Source organism: Anoplopoma fimbria, chromosome 22 (assembly GCF_027596085.1).
Source record: "Anoplopoma fimbria isolate UVic2021 breed Golden Eagle Sablefish chromosome 22, Afim_UVic_2022, whole genome shotgun sequence".
Taxonomy (NCBI): domain Eukaryota; kingdom Metazoa; phylum Chordata; class Actinopteri; order Perciformes; family Anoplopomatidae; genus Anoplopoma; species Anoplopoma fimbria.
The window spans coordinates 1084763-1108668 of NC_072470.1; the positions used below are offsets into that span (position 1 = coordinate 1084763).

The following is a 23906-nucleotide window of genomic DNA, read 5'->3' on the forward strand; positions in this document are numbered from 1 at the left end:
TCCTCTCTTCTCTACTGGTTTCCTCTCTTCTCTACTGGTTCCCTCTCTTCTCTACTGGTTCCCTCTCTTCTCTACTGGTTTCCTCTCTCCTCTACTGGTTCCCTCTCTTCTCTACTGGTTTCCTCTCTTCTCTACTGGTTCCCTCTCTTCTCTACCCTCTCTTCTCTACTGGTTCCCTCTCTCTCTTCTCTACTGGTTCCCTCTCTTCTCTACTGGTTCCCTCTCTTCTCTACTGGTTCCCTCTCTTCTCTACTGGTTCCCTCGTTTCCTCTCTTCTCTACTGGTTCCTCTCTTCTCTACTGGTTCCCTCTCCTCTCTTCTCTACTGGTTCCCTCTCTTCTCTACTGGTTCCCTCTCTTCTCTACTGGTTCCCTCGTTTCCTCTCTTCTCTACTGGTTTCCTCTCTTCTCTACTGGTCCCCTCTCTTCTATACTGGTTCCCTCTCTTCTCTACTGGTTCCCTCTCTTCTCTACTGGTTCCCTCGTTTCCTCTCTTCTCTACTGGTTCCCTCTCTTCTCTACTGGTTCCCTCGTTTCCTCTCTTCTCTACTGGTTTCCTCTCTTCTCTACTGGTTTCCTCTCTTCTCTACTGGTTCCCTCTCTTCTCTACTGGTTCCCTCTCTTCTCTACTGGTTCCCTCGTTTCCTCTCTTCTCTACTGGTTCCCTCTCCTCTCTTCTCTACTGGTTCCCTCTCTTCTCTACTGGTTTCCTCTCTTCTCTACTGGTCCCCTCTCTTCTATACTGGTTCCCTCTCTTCTCTACTGGTTCCCTCTCTTCTCTACTGGTTCCCTCGTTTCCTCTCTTCTCTACTGGTTCCCTCTCTTCTCTACTGGTTCCCTCGTTTCCTCTCTTCTCTACTGGTCCCCTCTCTTCTATACTGGTTCCCTCTCTTCTCTACTGGTTCCCTCTCTTCTCTACTGGTTCCCTCTCCTCTCTTCTATACTGGTTCCCTCTGGTCTTTGGAGGATTTTGGGTTTTCCCCCCCTCAGGCTCCATTTCACACACAAGCCTTGTTTTGCTCCCAGAATGCTTTGTTGTTGGAGCGATCAACTTTCCTCTCCTCCGCCTCATTTCCTCTCCTTTCCTTGCTCCCTATCCTCCTCCTCTTATCCTTAACTAATCCTCCTCCTCTTCCTCCATCGTCTTCATCATATCAGCTGTTCCTCCTTTTGTAAACTGTCACAACAGAAGCATCTCACCACCCCAACGTCCATCTGGAACCAAACTCCATTCATACTAATCAGACTTTAAGTCCAGCACACAGTGTTTCACTTAGTAAATTCTGCAGAAATCAGCAGCCAGTTAAATATTATAGTATATAGTATATAGTATTATATATATAGTATATAGTATTATAGTATATAGTATATAGTATAGTATATAGTATTATAGTATATAGTATATAGTATTATAGTATATAGTATTATAGTATATAGTATTATAGTATATAGTATATAGTATTATAGTATATAGTATTATAGTATTATAGTATATAGTATATAGTATTATAGTATATAGTATATAGTATTATAGTATATAGTATTATAGTATATAGTATTATAGTATATAGTATAGTATTATAGTATATAGTATATAGTATTATAGTATATAGTATATAGTATTATAGTATATAGTATTATAGTATATAGTATATAGTATATAGTATATAGTATTATAGTATATAGTATATAGTATATAGTATATAGTATTATAGTATATAGTATTATAGTATATAGTATTATAGTATATAATATTATAGTATATAGTGTTTATATTTATGTCACAAAGTGAAGTTTAACACGTGTTGTGTTTAAATGATTTGGTATTTCTGCTCTCTAGAAAAAATCTTTTTCTGCTGAAATCTATGAAAGACTGAAAACACTGTGATGCTCTGAGGGTGAGTCATCACAGAGACACTCAGGGGGAGGCAGGAGGGAGGAGACAAGAGTAAGGGAGCAGGAGGAGGAAGAGAGGAGGAAGAAACAAGGACACAAGAGAGAAGAGGTGAAGAAGGGTTAGGGTTAGAAGATGAGAGGAAGGGAGGAAGAGCAAGAAGACAAGGAGAGGAGAGAATGAGAGGAGACAAGAAGACGAGGGAGGAGTGTAAGGGAGGAGGAGGAGAGAGAGGAGAGTGGAGGAGCAAGAGTGGAGGAAGACACAAGGACACAAGGAGAGGAGACAAGAAGACAAGACGAAGGGAGGAAGAAACAAGGACACAAGGACACAAGAGGTGACAAGAAGACGAGAGGAAGAGCAAGAAGACTAGGTGAGGAGAGAGGAGATGAGACGAGATGACAAGGAGAGGAGAGGAGACAAGGAGAGGAGAGGAGACAATGAGAGGAGAGGAGACAAGAAGATGAGGGAGGAGTGTAAGGGAGGAGGAGGAGAGAGAGGAGAGTGGAGGAGGAAGAGTGGAGGAAGACACAAGGACACAAGGAGAGGAGAGAGAAGAGGAGATAAGAGGAAGGGAGGACGAAACAAGGAGACAAGGAGAGGAGACAAGAAGACGGGAAGACGAAGGGAGGAAGAAACAAGGACACAAGAGGAGAGAGAAGAGGAGATAAGAGGAAGGGAGGACAAAGTAAGGAAGGAGAGAACAAGGAGGAGAGGAGACAAGAAACAAGGAGAGGGAAGACGTCTAAAGTCAGAATCAATGGAGGAAAACTAATCAAGGACACAATAAGAGGAGAGAGAAGAGGAGATAAGAGGAAGGGAGGACGAAGGGAGGAAGAAACAAGGAGACAAGGAAAGGAGAGAGGAGATGAGACAAGGAGAGGAGAGAGGAGACAAAAAGACGAGAGGAAGAAACAAGTGGACAAGGAGAGGAGAGAGTAGACGGGGAGATTAGAGGAGAGTGAGGGAGGAGGAGGGGAGGAAACAAAATAAGGAGTTTTAGGAGAGAAGCAAGGAGAAGAGAGGATACAAGGAAACAAGGAGAGGAGACTTTTAAAATGAAATCTTACAAACGAGTCTAAAGTCAGAATCAATGGATGTGAAAACTAATCATGAGATAAAGGTTTAAGAGGACCAGACCTCACTGATCAATAACAGCCGTTTGATTTAAGAGGACCAGACTTCACTGTCTCAGGGACCCTCAAAGACCAGGACCCAGATAGCAGGCTTTTAGGACCAGACCTCACTGAGATACAGCTTTAACAGACCTCACTGATATACACTTTAAGAGGACCAGATCACTAATAATCCCTTACTTAACAAGAGGACCAGACCTCACTGATATACATGCTTTAAGAGGACCAGACCTCACTGATATACAGGCTTTAAGAGGACCAGACCTCACTGATATACAGGATTTAAGAGGACCAGACCTCACTGATATACAGGATTTAAGAGGACCAGATCTCACTGATATACAGGATTTAAGGGGACCAGACCTGGTTATGAGGATGCGTTCATATTATCTGCTGCTTCTCGTTGTTTATGGAGTCATATTAATTAGGTAATAAATCATTCATCGGTGAACGAGGCCTTGAGGGGCTTCGGAGCATCTGCTGCTTCAACGCCTCTGAAAAATAACAACATGGAGGAGCTGAAGAAGATCTGAAAGAACCGAAGCGACGTCGCCTAACGAGAAGAGGTGGACGGAGCAGGAAGTGACATCACCCCTCAAAACGAGAGAGCATTGTTGGGCCGAGGGCAGGAAGCCAGGCTCCTGTTTTTATTCCCCCAGGAGACGTCATGCTATTGTTGTGGTGCGTTCAATGTCCGCGGCTTCCTTCGTAGTAAAAGAGACCGGCTGCAGCTGCGAACATCCAGCTCTCTGCTTCCTGATCGGGACGTCCACTTCATGGTTTATTCTTAGAGTTCAATATAAATAACCAGGGATGGTTGAAGGTTCTATACCGGGAAGGTTCTCTGAAAACTAAACGATGCTGAGAGAGAGGAAGTGACTTTTATTAAACCCTACATGTGTGTGGGAGGTGAAGAAGATGAGGAAGCTCCGTCAGGTGAGCTCCGTCTGTGTGGTCGGAGTCGTTTGAACGGTTCCTCTGTGAGCAGATGAAACAGATGAAATGACTCCAATGATCCCTCTCATCCAGAGTCACACAAAGAACTTCCTGTTTGTGCTCTGCAGGAAATGAAGCTTCCACATTTTTTAAAACCTGTACGTGTCCCTGACCGCCCAACCTGTTTGATTCACACAAGTTTAAAAGGTTTCTTCCTGTTTGTAGTTTGTATCAGAGCCAAAGCTTCACACACAAGAAGCAGCCTAAAAAATGTACAAACATATTCAGTTTACCGAGACATAACTCAATCAATCGGAAAGGTCATGACCGTCATGGGAGCGACGACAGTGTGGTTTTAAACCAGTAACAGGACTGGTGTGAATGAATCAGAGATACAGCTCTGTTCCTCAGGAACTGGGCGGACAGGTAAAACCTCTCAGGTGTCACCTTTCTGTCCGATCGGCAGAATAACTGGTGGGAAAGTCGCTGTAATCTGTGGATCTGTGTGATTCTGCTGTGGTTGGAATACAAGGAGAACTACAGTCCAGTGTTGGTCTAAAATCTGAAAGAGAAGGAGGAGGAGGAGGAGGAGGAGAAGAAGAAGAAGGAGAAGAAGTAGGAGAGGGAGAAGAAGAGGAGAAGAAGAAGAATATGGAGAATGAGGAGAAGAAGAGGGAGAAGAAGAAGATAAAGAAGACGATGAAGAAGAAGTAGGAGAACTAAAATGAGAAGAAGGAGAAGGAGAAGTAGGAGAAGCAGAAGAAGGAGAAGAAGATAAAGAAGACGAAGAAGCAGAATAAGTAGGAGAAGCAGAAGGATAATAAGTAGGAGACGCAGAAGGAGAAGACGAAGAAGAAGATAAAGAAGACGATGAAGAAGACGAAGATGAAGAAGAAGTAGGAGAACTAAGATGAGAAGAAGGAGAAGGAGAAGTAGGAGAAGCAGAAGAAGGAGAAGAAGAAGATAAAGAAGACGAAGAAGAAGAATAAGTAGGAGAAAGAAGGATAAGAAGTAGGAGAAGCAGAAGAAGGATAAGAAGACGATGAAGAAGAAGATAAAGAAGACGATAAGAAGACGAAGATGAAGAAGACGAAGATGAAGAAGAAGTAGGAGAACTAAGATGAGAAGAAGAGAGGAGAAGAAGTAGGAGAAGCAGAAGAAGGAGAAGAAGAAGATAAAGAAGACGAAGAAGAAGAAGAAGTAGGAGAAGCAGAAGAAGGATAAGAAGACGATGAAGAAGAAGAAGAAGAAGAAGAAGAAGAAGAAGAAGAAGAAGAAGAAGAAGAAGAAGAAGAAGAAGAAGAAGAAGAAGAAGAATTAAAGCCACTAGCTGGATTATTTAGAATAATATGTCTTTATACAGTTGAATGATTTTGAGGTGACACTGTCCTCTACTTTGGAATAAAAGGAGTTTTTCTCCGTAGAACTTCTAAACTAAAAACAGTTAAAAGATCAGTGTTCCTCCCGTTCTTCTCCTTCTAAGCGTTCCTGTCTTTAAAACATGCAGATTTGTAAACACTCTTTATGCAGAGAGAAGCAGCTCTTTATCTCCGTCTGTTCCAACGACGGACAGTAACGAGGGGTTCTCAGCTCAACACAATGACTCAGTGATGAGTCACCGCCAACAAACGCTGGAGGTCACAAACGAGCAGAGAGGAACAACCAAAGGATGAAAACCATGAGATGCAGATCGGCCAATCAGCAGAGAGATGCCCAAACCAGAATTAGCAGCAGAGGCCTGGAGCTCTGCATTATTCAGACACAATGACCCATTAAAGATGTGAGAGGAAGAGGAGCAGCAGAGTCACATGTTTCTGATATCATCCATTCAGACGACACGTTTATGTCGATGAAATCATCTGAAACACTTTTAGGATAATTTCACTGCAACAACATGCAGATAACTCATACATGAATGTCAGAAAACAGCAGAAAATGTCTGGTATTAGATTTAATTTACTTAAAATCAGTGTAAACGACAGAGCTTCTATTCAACCATGAATGAAGCAGGAAACCCAACGTCAACGTATCCTCATTCAACAGTTCCTACCATATCGTATTCAAAGGTTACGGCTCAATTTCCGCTTGCTGCATGCTGCCAGTCCTTTCAAAATAAACTTGAGAAACTACTTGATCAGATTTAGGGAACAAAACATCTTCGTAAGGTTTAGAAAAAGAGGTTACGTGACAATCAACATTTACTACTCCTGTTACAGAAAAGATCTCGGATTTCTTGTTTGGAAACAAAGGTGATGACAGAGGAAGCAGTTTTCACAATAAAAGTATGAAATAGAATAGTGTTCCATGTTATATTAAAGTTATATTAAAGCATGTTGGAATCGTTCGTACATGAAACCAGTCTGGATGCTGATTGGTTTTCTACAAAAGAAGCAGTTTGATTCAAACAGACCAGCAGCTCTGAACCAATCAGAGACAGATGTCCTCACAGGTTTGTGTTTTATATAAACAGTGTGATCAATAGTTTATGTGAGGCTGTTTATGGAGGGACGATGGAGAGAGAGCTCCACTGACACTGGATTAATATCTGATTTAAACAGATCTGTAGTTCTTTAACATAAAACCAGAAGCATATTGGCAGAATCCAAAGTACTATATTAAAGATACAGGTGTTTTTAACAACACATATGCTCCTATTAGAGCTACAACTATTGATTATTGTCATTATGGATTATTCTGCTGATTCTTTTCTCTATTAATCATGTCAGAAAATACAAATGAATGTCTTTAAAACACTTGTTTTGATCAATCAACAATCTGAAAATTATTGATTTGCTAATAAAAAAACAAACAATCTTTCAATTTCAGAAGATCAAACATTGGATTCTTTGGTGTTTTAGCTTGAAAAACAATTAATCAATTATTAAATTGATTTGCTCTGGTTGTATGAGTTTCTTTTCCATTAATATGTGTATTTATTATTTTATTCCTTTGACGACAGCCCAACAAACTTAAACATAAAGACTGGAAACAGAGGGAAACTGCTAGCCTCGCTCTGTCCCTCACAAACCATGCGTGATGAGCCTAAAACTAATTATTTTAACCTGAACTTGGAGAAAAAGGGATATTTTAAAGACTTAAAGATGAATTAAGAGAATAAAAGCATCACCTTATCAAACTGTTATGACTGTAAAAAGGTTTCTATCTGGTATACATGTTGCATAATAAGAGGCCTCGACCCCTCAGGTATCTGTAAGTGCTTCGTCCCGTCTGTTGCATCATCATCATCATCATCATCAACATCACTCATGAAGAGTAAACACGCCTCTGGCCTCTACTTCCTGTGTGAACCAAAATAAAAGAGCTTGTTGGGCCGACGGAGGTCAGGGGCAGATAAGAAACACCAGCGCTGCATTCAAGTGCAGTCATGTGTCGGGGAACGCAGATAACGGCGGCTCTCCCTAATGGGGCCCTGGAGGATTTTTACCCAGAGTGCACTGCTTCACTCAGGAGGGAAAACATGGTGGAGAGAATTACTGGTGATGTGAATTAATCTTTAAAGTCTGTAAAATGGTGAAAAATATTTTTATCGTTTTTTACGTCTAAATAATCTAAAATATTAAATTCACAATATAAAACAGAGAAAAAGCACAAAATGTTTATATTTTAGGAGCTGAAAACAATTGATTTTGTTGTTTTTCTGCATTTAAAACATCAAATTAGTTGTTGATTAATTAGCTAATTGATGCCAGTTCCCAGAGACCCAGATGATGCGTTCAATGGTCTCTCTTTGACACTAATACAAGTATTACTCTGATCACAATACTGCTTCCTAACAATACTTTCTATTACACGTTTAAAATCTAACCGTAATTTTTCTGATTGATCACATGCAGAAATAAACAACCTAATTATTGATTAGCCGACTAATCGAGACATATTTGTGGTTCTCCTGACACACGATCAGCCCACTTGATATTTAGCCATTTAATCCGTATGAATCCTCCTCTAACAGCCGCCCACTCCGACTCCTCCACATATCACATCTCTGACATGTATCCTCCTCTTCCTCTGCAGACCGATCGATCAATGAGCATCCTCGGGGTTTTAATGGGCATCAGGACCGGCTCGGGGGACACCCGGTATCTCGTTAGACCTCGTTCTGCAGGAGGACTCTGATGTGATGCTGAGACAGGAAGTAACGGACTGATGTCAACAGCTCTTGTTTCCTTTTAGGGAAAGAATTCTGCTCAGAAACTGCAGATAAATATCTAAATTTAAGAAATACGCCACCTGTTTTATTATAGAAATATAATAAAGATAAAATGTGTCTAAATTGGTGAGAGAATATGGTAAACAGTTGTTGCTAATTTAATGAAAATAGCCGACAAACGTGCAAAAGCTTCTCCATTTTAATCCCAAAATAAAATGTAAAGCAGCGTGCTAATCCGTCAGCTAAAGCTACTCTTATTCTGAAGGCCTGGAACCAGATTACATCATGTTAAGTACAGACTGCCCTTAATATTCCAGCTGTTAATCATCTACGACAGGTCATCTATCTGCATTTAAACACAGTTCTGAGGAGGAAGAGACACCAGAGACCCATGAGCCTCGCTTCTGCTGCTACACAGTTTAAACTACAGGTTCTATTATCACTTTTTGTTCATGTTTACTCTTTAGTTGAAGCTCTGTGATTGGATGCATCTTACTGAAATGCACCCTGGGAGTTGTAGTCGGCTTCTCTTCTTCAGTTGTTTCTGAAATATGCATTTTGTTTACATGATAAATCTGTTTTGATCAAATCTTCTCTTTCCTTTCCTTCCTGTTCCAGGTGTTCCATATTCTCCTAAACTATTGATGAATACCTTAATCAATAAACTCTTAAAGGGTCTTCAGACTCTGGACTGGTCTGCTGGTCTCCTCTCTAATCCCAGTTTAACGGATCCATAAAACCACTTGGAGGCGGATTAAAGGAAGAAGGAAAAGTTACGATCTGCAGCTAATCCCAGTAAGATCCCAGTAAGATCCCAGTTAACCTCTTCTCACTGGATCAGCTGTTAGCAATACTGATTGACCTCTGACCTCTGTCTGACCGGAACCAAAGGAGAACATTACTCGCTTCCTAAACTGGGATTTATGGTTAGAATGTTTTTATTCTATTTATTCTGGTTTAAATGGACATATGTGTAGAAAATACTCCTTATTAAAACAAGCCGCTTTGTTTCCTGTGTAGAATAAACATATATCCTGTTTAAAGCCATCAATAAATGAGTTTATTGACGGATAATTAATCTGCAACAATTTACATAACTGATGAATCCTTTTAAGTCGTATTTTTAGAAACAGATGCTAAACAAATATCTGGTTTCCTGTTTCTGAAAGGTGAAAATATCAACAAAATAAGAGATTTGTCTTCTTTTTTTGGTCAGATTAATTGATAAACATGCAGCCAATCAGGAATATTGATGCATTAAGCGTTTGTTGATTTCATCTGGAGAAACCTCTGAGAGGATCATGAATATGAAACGCTCTAAACATCCAGCTACAATAGAGCATGATGCAGAACGCTCGTGCATCAGGCCTAATGAAAGAGGGGCCTGCAGGAGGAACAAAGGATTGTGGGTATTTAATGTGGACAAAAGGTGCAGAGATCTCAGCGTAATGTCTACAGACAGACGGTTACGTAACGTTTTAGAACGCGGCCCTGTGGCTCGTTATTACTGTTATTAGTGCACCTTACATAATCAGAACGCCTCCAGCTGCTGTCCACACAACCACGTCATGAGAGAGAGAGAGAGAGAGAGAGAGAGAGAGAAGAGAGACATGGAGGATGATGAAAACATCCTCATGTTTGTGATCAGACGTTAATTAAACGGTCTGAAAACAAAGAGACACTTGTAGACGCAGCAACGTGAACATTTGAAATAAATCTAAAGCTGTGTTAAATGTGATCTATAACATTAGATGTTATTTATATAAATGTCTGAACACATTTATAGAATTCATAATCCTTCCCTTCATCAACCTGCAGCATCTCTGGACATATGAGCTGCTTCTGCTGCTATATCAATACAATTAAATTAAAAGTAAATATAGAGTCAAATAAAAGTAAGATAAAATAAAGTAAATATAAATAAAATATAAAGTAAAATAAAACTAAAATGAAGTAAAAAAAAAAAAGTCAATAAAATAAAGCCAAATAAAATACAAAGTAAAATAATATAAAATAAGGTAACAAAAGTAATGTAAAATAAAATAAGGTAAGAAAAAAATAAATATATATATATATATAATAAAATTAAATAAAGTGAAATTAAATAAAAGAAGATAACGTTAAATAAAATAAAGTAAGATGAAATATTTAAAATATATATATAAAATAAAATTTGCTTGTTGAAAATTCCGCCTTCAGTTTCAACTACCACATATAAACTCTTTTCTATCTCCTCCTTTACAAACATTGATTCCACTACGTTCTGTTATCACCATCTCTAAAGCGTCCAGGTAACAGGTGAGCCGGCGGCCTCCAGGCGAGATGCATCATCTGATCAATACCAACATTCAGGAGGAACTGATGACAGGAGTGAAAACACTTATTCTAAAGTACCTGTGTGTGACAAACACTTGTAAATCCTGATTAACCTCCACTACAGGTGGTGTCAGTGGGAGTTGAACCCTGAACCCTGCCCGTCCCGCTGCCTTGCTCAACCCAAACGGTTGAAACATGAGAGTCGGACAAACAGAGATCCTGTAGGGCGAACAAACACACACACAGCGGGAATAACTAGGTCACATGGTGCCTTCACTGACTGCAGGCCCGCCAAAATAAGACAAAAGCAGCAGGAGACACAAAGAAAGAGAAAAGGTGTGTTTGTGGAGAGATTACAGAAGAACTGCTCCACCTGTTCTCCACCCGTCTGCTCTGATCTACTGAGGTCTGTTCAACCAATTCTCTCTGTTAAAGGAGTTTAACTGCAGAGTTTCATTCAGACAATCTAACTTTAAAGACCTTTAAAGAGTTTCCTTTAAAAAGCAGCAAAACATCCACAAATAAATCAAACTATTCAAAAGCATGATGCCTATAATTCTTTAGTATCAGTGTTATTATACTGTCCAGCAGTAGATAACAATAAATCCTCATTTTACTAATTAAATGAACACAACCTGGACCCAGATAAGAAGCAGGTTAACCCTTTAAATCTTCTTCATGGATCTATAAAGACTAAATCAATACTATTATATTAATAAATGGAGATGTTTCAGTCTGAAATAGTCATAAAAACATCCAGAATAAGCACCTGAACAGAAGTTTAACAGAATAAATAGAATGTTTTCTAAACCCTGCAGGGTTATTTTCCTGAAAAATCTTGATCCACAACTTCCTGTTGACACAAGCGGCCTCTTGTAGTTCTTGTAGTTTTCTCACGCGTCAGAGTTAATTATCTCCCTTAAAGTGTGATGTGATCGTAAAAGAAGTGGACGTGGTTTCTGTTCCCAGCAGTGTCACCTGGTGCACACACACACACACACACACACACACACACACACACACACACACACACACACACACACACACACACACACCTCAGATTCAAATGAGCATCAACGCCCATCTGAGAATCTGTGTCGCCGTAACAACCGAGTCACCTGCCTCAGAGGAATCACGGAGTCAACACAAACACAAACACACACACACACACACACACACACACACACACACACACACACACACACACACACACACACACACACACACACACACACACACACACACACACACACACACACACACAGCTGGGCGTTTACATAACATGCGTCCAGAGGTCCGGGGTGACAGCTGGGCCTCTGCTGCTGTTTTGGGTTATTTCCAGCCTGAGAGCCGGCCGAGTGAGTCACAGAGCGCCCGGTGTGTTCAGGGGAAAATGGAGAACGGGAACAGAAGCGGCGAGTCACCGCTCTGACTCTTTGTTGTGTTGCGTCGCTCAGACAGATGTGCAGCCACTGAACACATCCAAACGCAGCCTTTGATTTGAGTCACATCACGCTTCTGCTTTTCCTGGAATACACTGAACCAAACTCCAGCCAAACTCCAGTCATTTACTCCACCTTCAGCAGAGACGTCTGAAACTCACCTCTTCAAGAAGCTCTACCCTGAGCCTTCCTCGTAGCACTTACTGTATTCATATTCGTTTACTGCACTTATCCTATACGTAGTAGTTTGTAGCACTTGTTTTTGTCGTAGTAATTTGCCTCTGCACTATACTTTTGCTCTGGTTTATGCTTTAAGATGCTTGTTTAAGAAAGGAGATGCACTGATGACTTCTGGTGACTAGTAGTTCTCTTGAATACCTATGTTGAATACACTTCCTGTAAGTCGCTTTGGATAAAAGCGTCTGCTAAATGACTGTAATGTAATGTAATGTAATGTAATGTAATGTAATGTAATGTAACACAACTGCATTTGTTTTGTTTTAACTCAAAGCCAATATTTATGGAATAGAGTTAAAGTCTATTAATAGCAGCCCTGCCTGACATTTCCTGTGAGTTAAGGTTAGAAAATGACCTTTAAAGCTGCAGAGAAACCTCTTTAGTCAAAGCTGAAAGCTCTCAGAGGTCTGGCTGAGTGAACACGTCAACATGCAGATGTTCCTGAACACACACAGAGAGCAGCTTCTAGTTCAATCTAGAAAACAGAGTTCCCAGCTTCCTTTCATCTTCATCTTCTTCATCATGGGAGCAGATAATCAAATGAAGCGTCTGGAGGAGGCAACAGCCACCGTGTGACGCGTCCTGAGTTCATTCACATCTCTAAGGTTTTGAACTGAATCACAGAGGAGAGCGAGCAGCAGAACATATGAAAGCATGTAAAGGATATCAGCCATCATTGATCAATAAATCAATCCCGAGTGTGTATTGTTTTACAGATCGTAGCACTAAAGAAGGCTCAAGTAGCTGTTCATGTTGAAGAAGACAGAAGATCACAGACAGCAGCCCTCACAGAGCGTCTTTGTTTTGGTTATTAAAAGACAAAAAGAGAAAAGAAGTGTTGTTCTGATGCCAATTTATCTGGTTTAAAAGACGCTGGTACAACATGCACAATCATAACCACGATGCTAAAGATATGATAGGACACAGGTGTATTCAGCCAGTTACAATCCGACAAATAAATATATATATATATAAATATAGAGATGTTTTTATTAAAAAGTGAAGCTCCTGGACACCTTTGCCCCTAAACGTTGATTAAAACATTGAATCTGACCCTGCGTAGAGTCTATTCTCGATATCAGATAGGTTTTCTTATTTAGTTTTCTACTATTCTTAATGTGTGTATTTGTATATTTGTTTTTTCCTTGAATCACATGAATAAAATCTATTTTAAAAACACCTAAACTCCCACAATGTGGAGCTGGGAAACAAATCATGCATAATCCCAGTGCATTAACTGGTTTATAACACAAGTGTGGAAAGGTGCTGCAGACTTTCTAAAGGACTCAGTTCATATTTAAAAAACAGCAGAAAATGAAAACTCATAAGGGTTTCTCCACATCTAACAAACCAGTCAATGCACTGGTTTAGAGCCATTTAAACCAGTCAATGCACTGGTTTAGAGCCATTTAAACCAGTCAATGCACTGGTTGCATAACTGGTTTATAACCAAGTGTGTGGAAAGGACTTTCTAAAGGACTCATTTCATACTTTCTTTAAGTGTAGAAAACAGCAGAAAATGAGGGTTTTTCCACATCTAACAGCCCAGTCACTGCACTGGTTTATAACCATTTAAACCAGTCAATGCACTGGTTTGGAGCCATTTAAACCACTGGTTTAGAGCCATTTAAACCAGTGCATTAGCTGGTTTATAACCAAGTGTGTGGAAAGGACTCATTTAATATTTAAAGTCACCTTAAAAACAGCAGAAAATGAAACTTCATAAGGGTTTTTGCACATTTAACAAACCAGTCAATGCACTGGTTTACAGCCATTCAAACCAGTCAATGCACTGGTTTATAACCATTAAACCCAGTCACTGGTGTGTAACCATTTAAACCAGTCACTGCACTGGTTTGGAGCCATTTAAACCACTGGTGTATAACCATTTAAACCAGTCACTGGTGTGTAACCAGTCCCCGGTACCTGGTGTACAACCATTAAACCCACTGGTTTGTCCCCAGTAACCCACTGGTTTGTAACCATTAAACCCAGTCCCTGGTGTGTCTGGTTTGTCCCCAGTCCCCCACTGGTGTATAACCAGTAACCCACTGATGTGTAACCATTTAAACCAGTCACTGCACTGGTTTGGAGCCATTTAAACCACTGGTGTACAACCATTAAACCCACTGGTTTGTCCCCAGTCCCCCACTGGTTTGTAACCATTAAACCCATTAAACCCAGTCCCTGGTGTGTCTGGTTTGTCTCCAGTCCCCCACTGGTGTATAACCAGTAACCCACTGGTGTGTAACCATTTAAACCAGTGACTGCACTGGTTTGGAGCCATTTAAACCACTGGTGTATAACCATTAAACCCACTGGTGTGTCCCCAGTCCCCCACTGGTTTGTCCCCAGTCCCCCACTGGTTTGTCCCCAGTCCCCCACTGGTTTTCCCCAGTAACCCACTGGTTTACACCCATTAAACCCAGTAAACCCAGTCCCTGGTGTCCCTGGTGTGTCCCCAGTCCCCCACCGGTGTGTCCCCAGTCCTCCCAGTCCTCCCAGTCCTCCCAGCAGTCCTACCTTCGATGGCGATGACGTGCTCGCGCAGCTGCGCGTGCAGCAGCGGCTCGTGCAGCAGCGGCTCGAGCCTCTCCAGCAGCTCGTAGATGGAGTAGATGTTCGGGTGCACGGACTCGAACCTGTGGATCTCCGCCCGGATGGCCGCGGAGGTGGCGAGGTGCTGCTGGTAGCTCATACTGGGAGCGCTGGGAGAGGGGGGGGGAGCATGGCCCTGATGCTAAGCTAACGGGACGATGCTAACAGGCTAATGCTAACAGGAGAGCTTCCCGGCCGCGGAGGGAGAAGCAGCGGAGGAGGAGGAGCAGCGGACCATCCGGAGCACCGAGACCGGAAACACGACGCCACGCGTCCGGGAGAGGCCTTCACAATAAAACCACTCAAACCAATACAACCAATACAACCACTGAAACCACTGAAACCACTGAAACCAATACAACCACCGAAACCACTGAAACCACTGAAACCAATACAACCAATACAACCAATAAAACCAATAAAACCAATGAAACCTATAAAACCACTGAAACCATGAAACCAATGAAACCACTGAAACCAATGAAACCTATAAAACCACTGAAACCAATGAAACCAATGAAACCACTGAAACCACTGAAACCAATGAAACCAATGAAACCACTGAAACCACTGAAACCAATGAAACCACTGAAACCAATGAAACCAATGAAACCACAACCAATGAAACCGCGGAAAACCACCGGAAACCACTGAAACCACTGACACCAATACTGAAACCAATAAAACCAATACAACCAATGAAACCAATAAAACCACTGAAACCACTGAAACCAATAAACCACTGAAACCAATGAAACCACTGAAACCAATAAAACCACTGAAACCAATGAAACCACTGAAACCAATGAAACCAATAAAACCAATAAAACCAATGAAACCTATAAAACCACTGAAACCACTGAAACCAATGAAACCACTGAAACCAATGAAACCAATGAAACCAATGAAACCAATGAAACCAATGAAACCACTGAAACCACTGAAACCAATGAAACCACTGAAACCACTGAAACCAATGAAACCACTGAAACCAATGAAACCAATAAAACCACTGAAACCTGAAAATGAAACCAATAAAACCACTGAAACCACTGAAACCACTGACACCAATACAACCAATAAAACCAATAAAACCAATGAAACCTATAAAACCACTGAAACCACTGAAACCAATACAACCAATACAACCACTGAAACCACTGAAACCAATGAAACCAATGAAACCACTGAAACCAATGAAACCACTGAAACCACTGAAACCAATACAACCACTGAAACCACTGAAACCACTGAAACCTATAAAACCAATACAACCACTGAAACCAATACAACCAATAAAACCACTCAAACCAATGAAACCACTGAAACCTATAAAACCACTGAAACCACTGAAACCAATAAAACCACTGAAACAAATAAAACCACTGAAACCAATGAAACCAATACAACCAATAAAACCACTGAAACCACTGAAACCACTGAAACCACTGAAACCAATACAACCACTGAAACCAATAAAACCAATAAAACCACTGAAACCACTGAAACCAATACAACCAATAAAACCAATAAAACCACTGAAACCAATACAACCAATACAACCAATACAACCAATACAACCACTGAAACCAATGAAACCACTGAAACCAATGAAACCAATGAAACCAATACAACCAATAAAACCACTGAAACCAATACAACCAATAAAACCACTGAAACCACTGAAACCACTGAAACCAATGAAACCACTGAAACCAATGAAACCAATGAAACCAATAAAACCAATGAAACCAATAAAACCACTGAAACCACTGAAACCAATAAAACCACTGAAACCAATAAAACCACTGAAACCAATAAAACCAATAAAACCACTGAAACCAATAAAACCACTAAAACCAATAAAACCACTGAAACCAATAAAACCACTAAAACCAATAAAACCACTAAAACCAATAAAACCAATAAAACCAATACAACCAATAAAACCAATAAAACCACTGAAACCAATAAAACCACTAAAACCAATAAAACCACCGCCTTCACTGTACATCATATTATTATATTCCTTTATTATTAATATATATATATATATATATATATATATATATATATATATATATATATATATATATTATGGTTACAAACCAGTGGGTTAATGGTTATACACCAGTGGGTTAATGGTTATACACCAGTGACTGGGTTTAATGGTTATACACCAGTGACTGGTTTAATGGTTATACACCAGTGGGTTAATGGTTACACACCAGTGACTGGGTTTAATGGTTACACACCAGTGACTGGGTTTAATGGTTGTAAACCAGTGACTGGGTTTAATGGTTACACACCAGTGGGTTAATGGGTTTAAACCAGTGGGTTAATGGTTACACACCAGTGGGTTAATGGGTTTAAACCAGTGGGTTAATGGTTACACACCAGTGACTGGGTTTAATGGTTATAAACCAGTGGGTTAATGGTTACACACCAGTGACTGGGTTTAATGGTTATAAACCAGGGCAGTGACTGGTTTAAATGGTTACAAACCAGTGACTGGGTTTAATGGTTATAAACCAGTGACTGGTTTAAATGGTTACAAACCAGTGACTGGGTTAAATGGTTATAAACCACTGTTTTAAATGGTTATAAACCAGTGCAGTGACTGGTTTAAATGGTTATAAACCAGTGCATTGACTGGTTTAAATGGTTATAAACCAGTGCAGTGACTGGTTTAAATGGTTATAAACCAGTGCAGTGACTGGTTTGTTAAATGTGGAGAAACCCTTGTGTGTTTTCATTTTCTGCTGTTTTTTAAATATGAACTGAGTCCTTTAGAAAGTCAGAAAATGAAACAATAAAACCACTGCTGTGATTAAGTGTGTTTTTTATATTTGTTGACATTTCACACTTATACTCCGTTGTGTGTGTATGTCTGATAGATAGTCGGTTTATTAAAATAAAACAAGATTATTCATTAAGGTGTGTAATTACAGATTTAAATACCTGAATGTTTTAAGTTCGTTAAAATGAGTTTAGACTTTATAAGCTTTGCTAAAATGTACATGGTAAACATATTTAGTGTTTTTATTTTGAAAATCAAACCGCCTTTGTTCCGGTCTTTCTCTCGCTAAGCGGTGCGTACTTGACGTAGTGGAATTCAAGAAGGACGTGTTGCGCGGATTCTGCGCAGAAATGACTTACGCAAAAAAAAAAAAAAAAAAAAAAAAAAATACATTTAGTTTATTGTTATTTTTATAATTTATATGTTTTCAAGATTTTAATTCACATAATTTTACAGCAATGTTAATTTGGGGCCTTTTGAAAATAAAGCTTCAAATAAAAAAAGAAAAATCAAATTCACACAATAAAGCATTTTATTATACATTTCACTTTATTTGATATATTTACATGGACATATTTGTGTGTGTGGTTTGTACATTTGTCAAATAAATGATGAAAAACAACTCCATAATAAAGCCCAGCTGGTACTGCGTGGTATCTGTACATGTAAATACCTCATTCATGGGCTCTATTGTGCTGAAGCTGCTATCTTCTCTCCATCCAGCAGTAGATTGTGCACAATGCCGCCTTTTTTCTTCCCACCGCTCGTCGCCTTGATGCAGCAGTCGTGTTCCCCCAACATGAAGCGTGTCTCTGTCCCGTCGTCAACAAACTCTCCCTGTGGACGGCCACCAAACACAGCCAGAGTTTAAGACATTTAACTGTAGATGAGTCATTTATATGAGAAATATCAAGGTTCTCAATCTTATTCAATGCTTTAAATCATCCTTATCGTTGATCTTTATATTAAGAGGTATTTACACGCAGTCACTTGATAGAAAATCAGCACATTTTAGAGAAAATGAACATGCTTTTGTGGGGGAAAAAATGCACATTTTAGAGAAGAAATGTATGTAATTTTGTGTCAAAAAAGTTACACATTTGAGAGAAAAAAAATAATAATTTTGTGTATTAAAAAATGCACATTTTAGAGTAAAATAAATATACTTTTGTATATTAAAAAAAAGCACATTTTAGAGTAAAATAAATATACTTTTGTATATTAAAAAAAATGCACATTTTAGAGTAAAATAAATATACTTTTGTATATTAAAAAAATGCACATTTTAGAGTAAAATAAATATACTTTTGTATATTAAAAAATGCACATTTTAGAGTAAAATAAATATACTTTTGTATATTAAAAAATGCACATTTTAGAGTAAAATAAATATACTTCTGTATAAAAAAAATCCCAGTATATGGTATAAACTACATAAGTGTATTTTTTCAAATGTAATATACACTTTTTTGACATTCCAGGAGGTGTTTTTAATATAGACTTGGAAAAATGAAAGTTTCACTTAGTATCTTATAACAATAAATGGTAAAAACTGCATGTTTTATTTATCTATTATTATTATTCAGGAACTTCTCTGAACCTCTGGATTTAAAGTAGAATAACTTTATTTAAATGTTTCTGGTACAACAGCTGTTATCATGTGACCCAGAGAGAATCAAACAACAGGCCTCATCAGCTGTTAAACCCAGATTAGTATCTCAGATTATATGATGCTCTATTTAAATATTCTATCGCTCCAGATGGAAGTTAAATGTTTTTAATCTCAGTTACATTAAATAAAATAAAGCTGCTGTCAGACTCTCATTGAGGTTTAAATCACTGGATATTATTATTATTATTATTTATTTATTATGAATGAAACTTTCTCACCGTTGTTTCCATTTTCTGTCCGTTGCACCAAACGTCCATCGTGTCCTTCTCTGTGGGAAACAAGAGCAACAGTATTATATATATATATATATATATATATATATATATATATATATATATATATATATATATATATATATATATATATATACATATATATTCATATTTATACATACATATATAAAAATATATAACATAAAGATGAAATGCTGCAAGAAACAAGAAGGAATGAGTGAAAATAATGTAACTAAGTTGTTCATTTGTTGCCAGAGTATATTCACTAAAACACGTAAGTACAATTTTGACGTAGTTGTACTTCACTTGAGTATTTACATTTTATGCAAAAATATACTTCCACTGCACCACATTTGTGCATGTACTTGTTCATGATCAAAACCAAATAATATTGGATAATAAAGGATCCTGTCGGCATCAGGAGTACTTTAAGTGAAGTAACTCTTTGTAGTGAGGAGTATTTCTTCACAGTGATATTTCTACTGCATCTGAAGTTACATTTTATGGTATTTCTACTGCATCTGAATATTTTGTATTGAGTAGTACTTCTACACTGTGGTACTTTTACTGTGACTGAAGTAATGTTTTCTGGTATTCCTGCTGTATCTGAAGTTATACTTTGTATTCAGGAGTACTTCTACATTGAAGTATTTCTACTGTAACCAAAGTCAAATTTTGTGGTATTTCTACTGTAACTGCAGTTACATTTTTTTTTCTTTCTACTGAATCTTAAGTATTATTCTGTGGTATTTCTACTAGTTGTATTTCTACTGTATCTGAAGTAATGTTTTGTGGTATTTCTACAGGAACAAAAGTATTATTTGTGGTATTTCTAGAGTATATCTGTAGTATTATTTTGTGTTATTCTACTTTAACTGCAGTAACATTTTGTGGTATTTCTGAACTCGTGTCTCATGTCTCTCATCACACATATGATGTCATCATCACTCATGTCTCTCATAAGACACATATGATGTCATCATCACTCATGTCTCTCATCACACATATGATGTCATCATCACTCGTCTCTCATCACACATATGATGATCACTCATGTCTCTCATAAGACACATATGATGTCATCATCACTCGTCTCTCATCACACATATGATGTCATCATCACTCATGTCTCTCATCACACATATGATGTCATCATCACTCATGTCTCTCATAAGACATATGATGTCATCATCACTCATGTCTCTCATAACACATATGATGTCATCATCACTCGTCTCTCATCACACATATGATGTCATCATCACTCATGTCTCTCATCACACATATGATGTCATCATCACTCGTCTCTCATCACACATATGATGTCATCATCATGTCTCTCATCACACATATGATGTCATCATCATCACACATATGATGTCATCATCACTCATGTCTCTCATCACACATATGATGTCATCATCACTCATGTCTCTCACACATATGATGTCATCATCATCTCATCACACATATGATGTCATCATCACTCATGTCTCTCATCACATATGATGTCATCATCATGATGTCATCATCACTCATGTCTCTCATCACACATATGATGTCATCATCACTCATGTCTCTCATCACACATATGATGTCATCATCACTCATGTCTCTCATCACACATATGATGTCATCATCACTCACACATATGATGATGTCATCATCACTCGTCTCTCATCACACATATGATGTCATCATCACTCATGTCTCTCATCACACATATGATGTCATCATCACTCGTCTCTCATCACACATATGATGTCATCATCACTCATGTCTCTCATCATATGATGTCATCATCACTGCCTCTCATCACACATATGATGTCATCATCACTCATGTCTCTCATCACACATATGATGTCATCATCACTCATGTCTCTCATCACACATATGATGTCATCATCACTCATGTCTCTCATCACACATATGATGTCATCATCACTCATGTCTCTCATCACACATATGATGTCATCATCACTCATGTCTCTTCGTCCAGTCAGGAGGCAGCGTGCCCCCCCCCTCACCCAGGACCACCCTACAGTCCTCCCCGTCCAGGCGGAGCAGCCAGGTGATGCAGGTTAGAGCCCGGTTTGCGGTGAACTTCTGCAGGCTCCGCCCCTCCAGCTGCAGAGAGTACTCGTAGGCGAAGCCTCCGACGGCCTCGATGACCACGGCTGCCCTGGTGTTGGCTCCGCCCACAGTGAACGTCTCCCGGCCAACCAGCTTGAAGAGCCAGTCCCTTCTGATGACCTCCTGGTGAGAAAAACAACACCTGTGTACTGGTGGTACTACTGTGTGTACTCCCCAGAACACTGCACAAAACTATTACAGGAAGATAAATGGAGTGAAGTAGAAGTGTACCACATGTACACTAATATATCTAAATACTAGACTGTAGTAGTACTTGCAGTGAGGTCTTTGTTACCACAGAAATACAAGTAACTTTAAATACTAAAGGAGTAGTTTGAAGTTCAAGAGTTCAATGAGAAGATCTCATATTTATTTACTACATTAAAGTACAACATACACCTCTGGTGGGGGGTCATTTGTGTACTTTTACTTTTTATACTTTAAGTACATTTAGTTCCCAATACTTCGTATACTTTTTTGTTAAATTACTTTCTATGTAGTATTTTAAATTGTAGTATTGCTACTTTTACTTAATGTTCTGAATGCTGAACTAAGTACATGTCTTCAAGTACAAGTTTCAGGTACTTTTCATGAGTACTTCCATTTCTTTAATGTTACTTTCTACTTCTACGTCCTCTCTGAGTAAATATTGTACGTTTACTACTGTACTATCATCATATTTATACATATTTAATTACTTAGCATCAGTACTTCTATTCTGCAGAAAAAGTACTTTTACTTTTGGTGCTTCACATATATTTTGATGCTAATACTTTGACTTGTATCAGAGTATTTCTACACTGTTGTATTAGTATTTCAACCAAACATCATCTGAACAACATGATATATTTCTGTCACCAGACTCGTTTTAGTGAGACCTGGATCCTCTCCTCTCTTCAGACCTCTTCAGACCTCTTCTGAGGATCCAGACCACCTGATCAGAGTCTCACCTGTCCGTTGACGTAGACGACCCGTTTCCCGGTGGTGGTTCCGTGAGAGAACTGGATCCGGTAGACGCCGTCGCTCAGCGCCACGTCCCACTGGGCCACCTCGTCTCCTCCCAGCATGTCGGTCCTCAGGGAGTCCTGGAGGAGTCCTGAGGAGTCCTGAGGAGTCCTGAGGAGGCTCTGGTCAGCAGGAGGTGGATTACTGTAAGAGGCTTAAGGACGACACTGACACTGATAATCAGGACAGGAGACACCTCCTCTACAACTCCTCCTCTACAACACCTCCTCCTCCTCCTCCTGTAAACACATGGAGCTGACCTCTGACCTCTGCATGGACACGCTGACAGAGAAGATGCAGATAGATCTGATAATAAAATGAATACAGCTTTAAGAGGTGTTTTTACATCTCAGAGTTTAAAAACCTATTTAGTATTTTAAATAGTTTCCTCCTTGTGAGAGTTTATACTTTCTACAGTTTTTAGTCTTTATTTATTTACCAGGAAACAAAGAAGTAAAGAAAGAAGTGAAGAAAGAAAGAAGTAAAGAAAGAAACAAGTAAACAAAGAAGTAAAGAAAGAAACAAGTAAAGAAAGAAGTAAAGAAAGAAAGAGAAACAAACAATTAAGGATTATCCTTTTTCTGTTAAAATCCAGTTTATTTCATGTTGTTTAGTATTTGATGAACGTTCTGTTCATCAGTTGAGTCAGTAGTGACATCTAGTGGACAAAGAATGAATCACAGCTCATTTTATAATAATCTTAATTCTATTATTTCTCCTTCAGATGGAGAATTAATTACATAAAATAAGTCATGTTTGTACTTTTACTTTCTTAATACAAACACAAGTTTGTATTTACTTAATTTCTGTGTTTTAAGTAAAGTCAGGTAACACAGGTGACCTGATTTACAAGAATTATTATTATTATTATTTATTTAACAGTTTATAAACAGAAAAATGTAGTTTAATACAATTGTTTGTTAAAAAAATGGACATTTATTTTAAAGAAAAGCTCCAATTAAAACCAAATAGATTCATTTATTGTCATCTTTAAAAGTTGAATGTATTAAATACATACTTTTGTACAGAAAATTAGACTATTATAAAAATAGAAATAATCAAATCGTTTTTTTAATGGCAAATTGTTTTGATTTTTTTCTTTTAATTAGTATCTGAATTTGAATATGTTTCAGTAAATAAAAAAACCCGTCTGCTCTTTGTTTTATTATCAAATGAAATGACTTTGAAACAAACGAGTCCCTTTAACCCACAAACTCATAAATAGAAGATTCCCTTTGTAACTGGAGTATAAATGATATTAATCCAGAGACAATAAAGCTCTGAATGTCTTTAGTGTGAGAGTGAAACATCAGGAATGAGTGAAGACAAGAA

General features: G+C 38.7%; 2 protein-coding genes across 2 annotated transcripts in view; both read right to left on the reverse strand.

Annotated features, from left to right (window-relative positions):
- agap1 (ArfGAP with GTPase domain, ankyrin repeat and PH domain 1) overlaps nt 1–14983 on the reverse strand; it is a 101005-nt gene extending 86022 nt beyond the window's left edge. The window contains exon 1 of the mRNA XM_054623635.1: nt 14655–14983. Within this exon, the coding sequence (XP_054479610.1) occupies nt 14655–14829 (175 nt within the window). The 5' untranslated portion in view covers nt 14830–14983. The remainder of the gene's footprint in view (nt 1–14654) is intronic.
- A 3107-nt stretch (nt 14984–18090) lies between these two features.
- Nucleotides 18091–22671, reverse strand: LOC129111617 (fas apoptotic inhibitory molecule 1-like). The gene is made up of 4 exons (XM_054623638.1): nt 22520–22671; nt 21464–21692; nt 19420–19469; nt 18091–18366 (listed from the first exon to the last, which is right to left on the reverse strand). Exons 1-4 carry the CDS (start codon nt 22634–22636, stop codon nt 18217–18219), a joined length of 546 nt encoding a protein of 181 aa, XP_054479613.1. The 5' UTR covers nt 22637–22671; the 3' UTR covers nt 18091–18216.
- Between the last annotated feature and the right edge of the window lie 1235 nt (nt 22672–23906).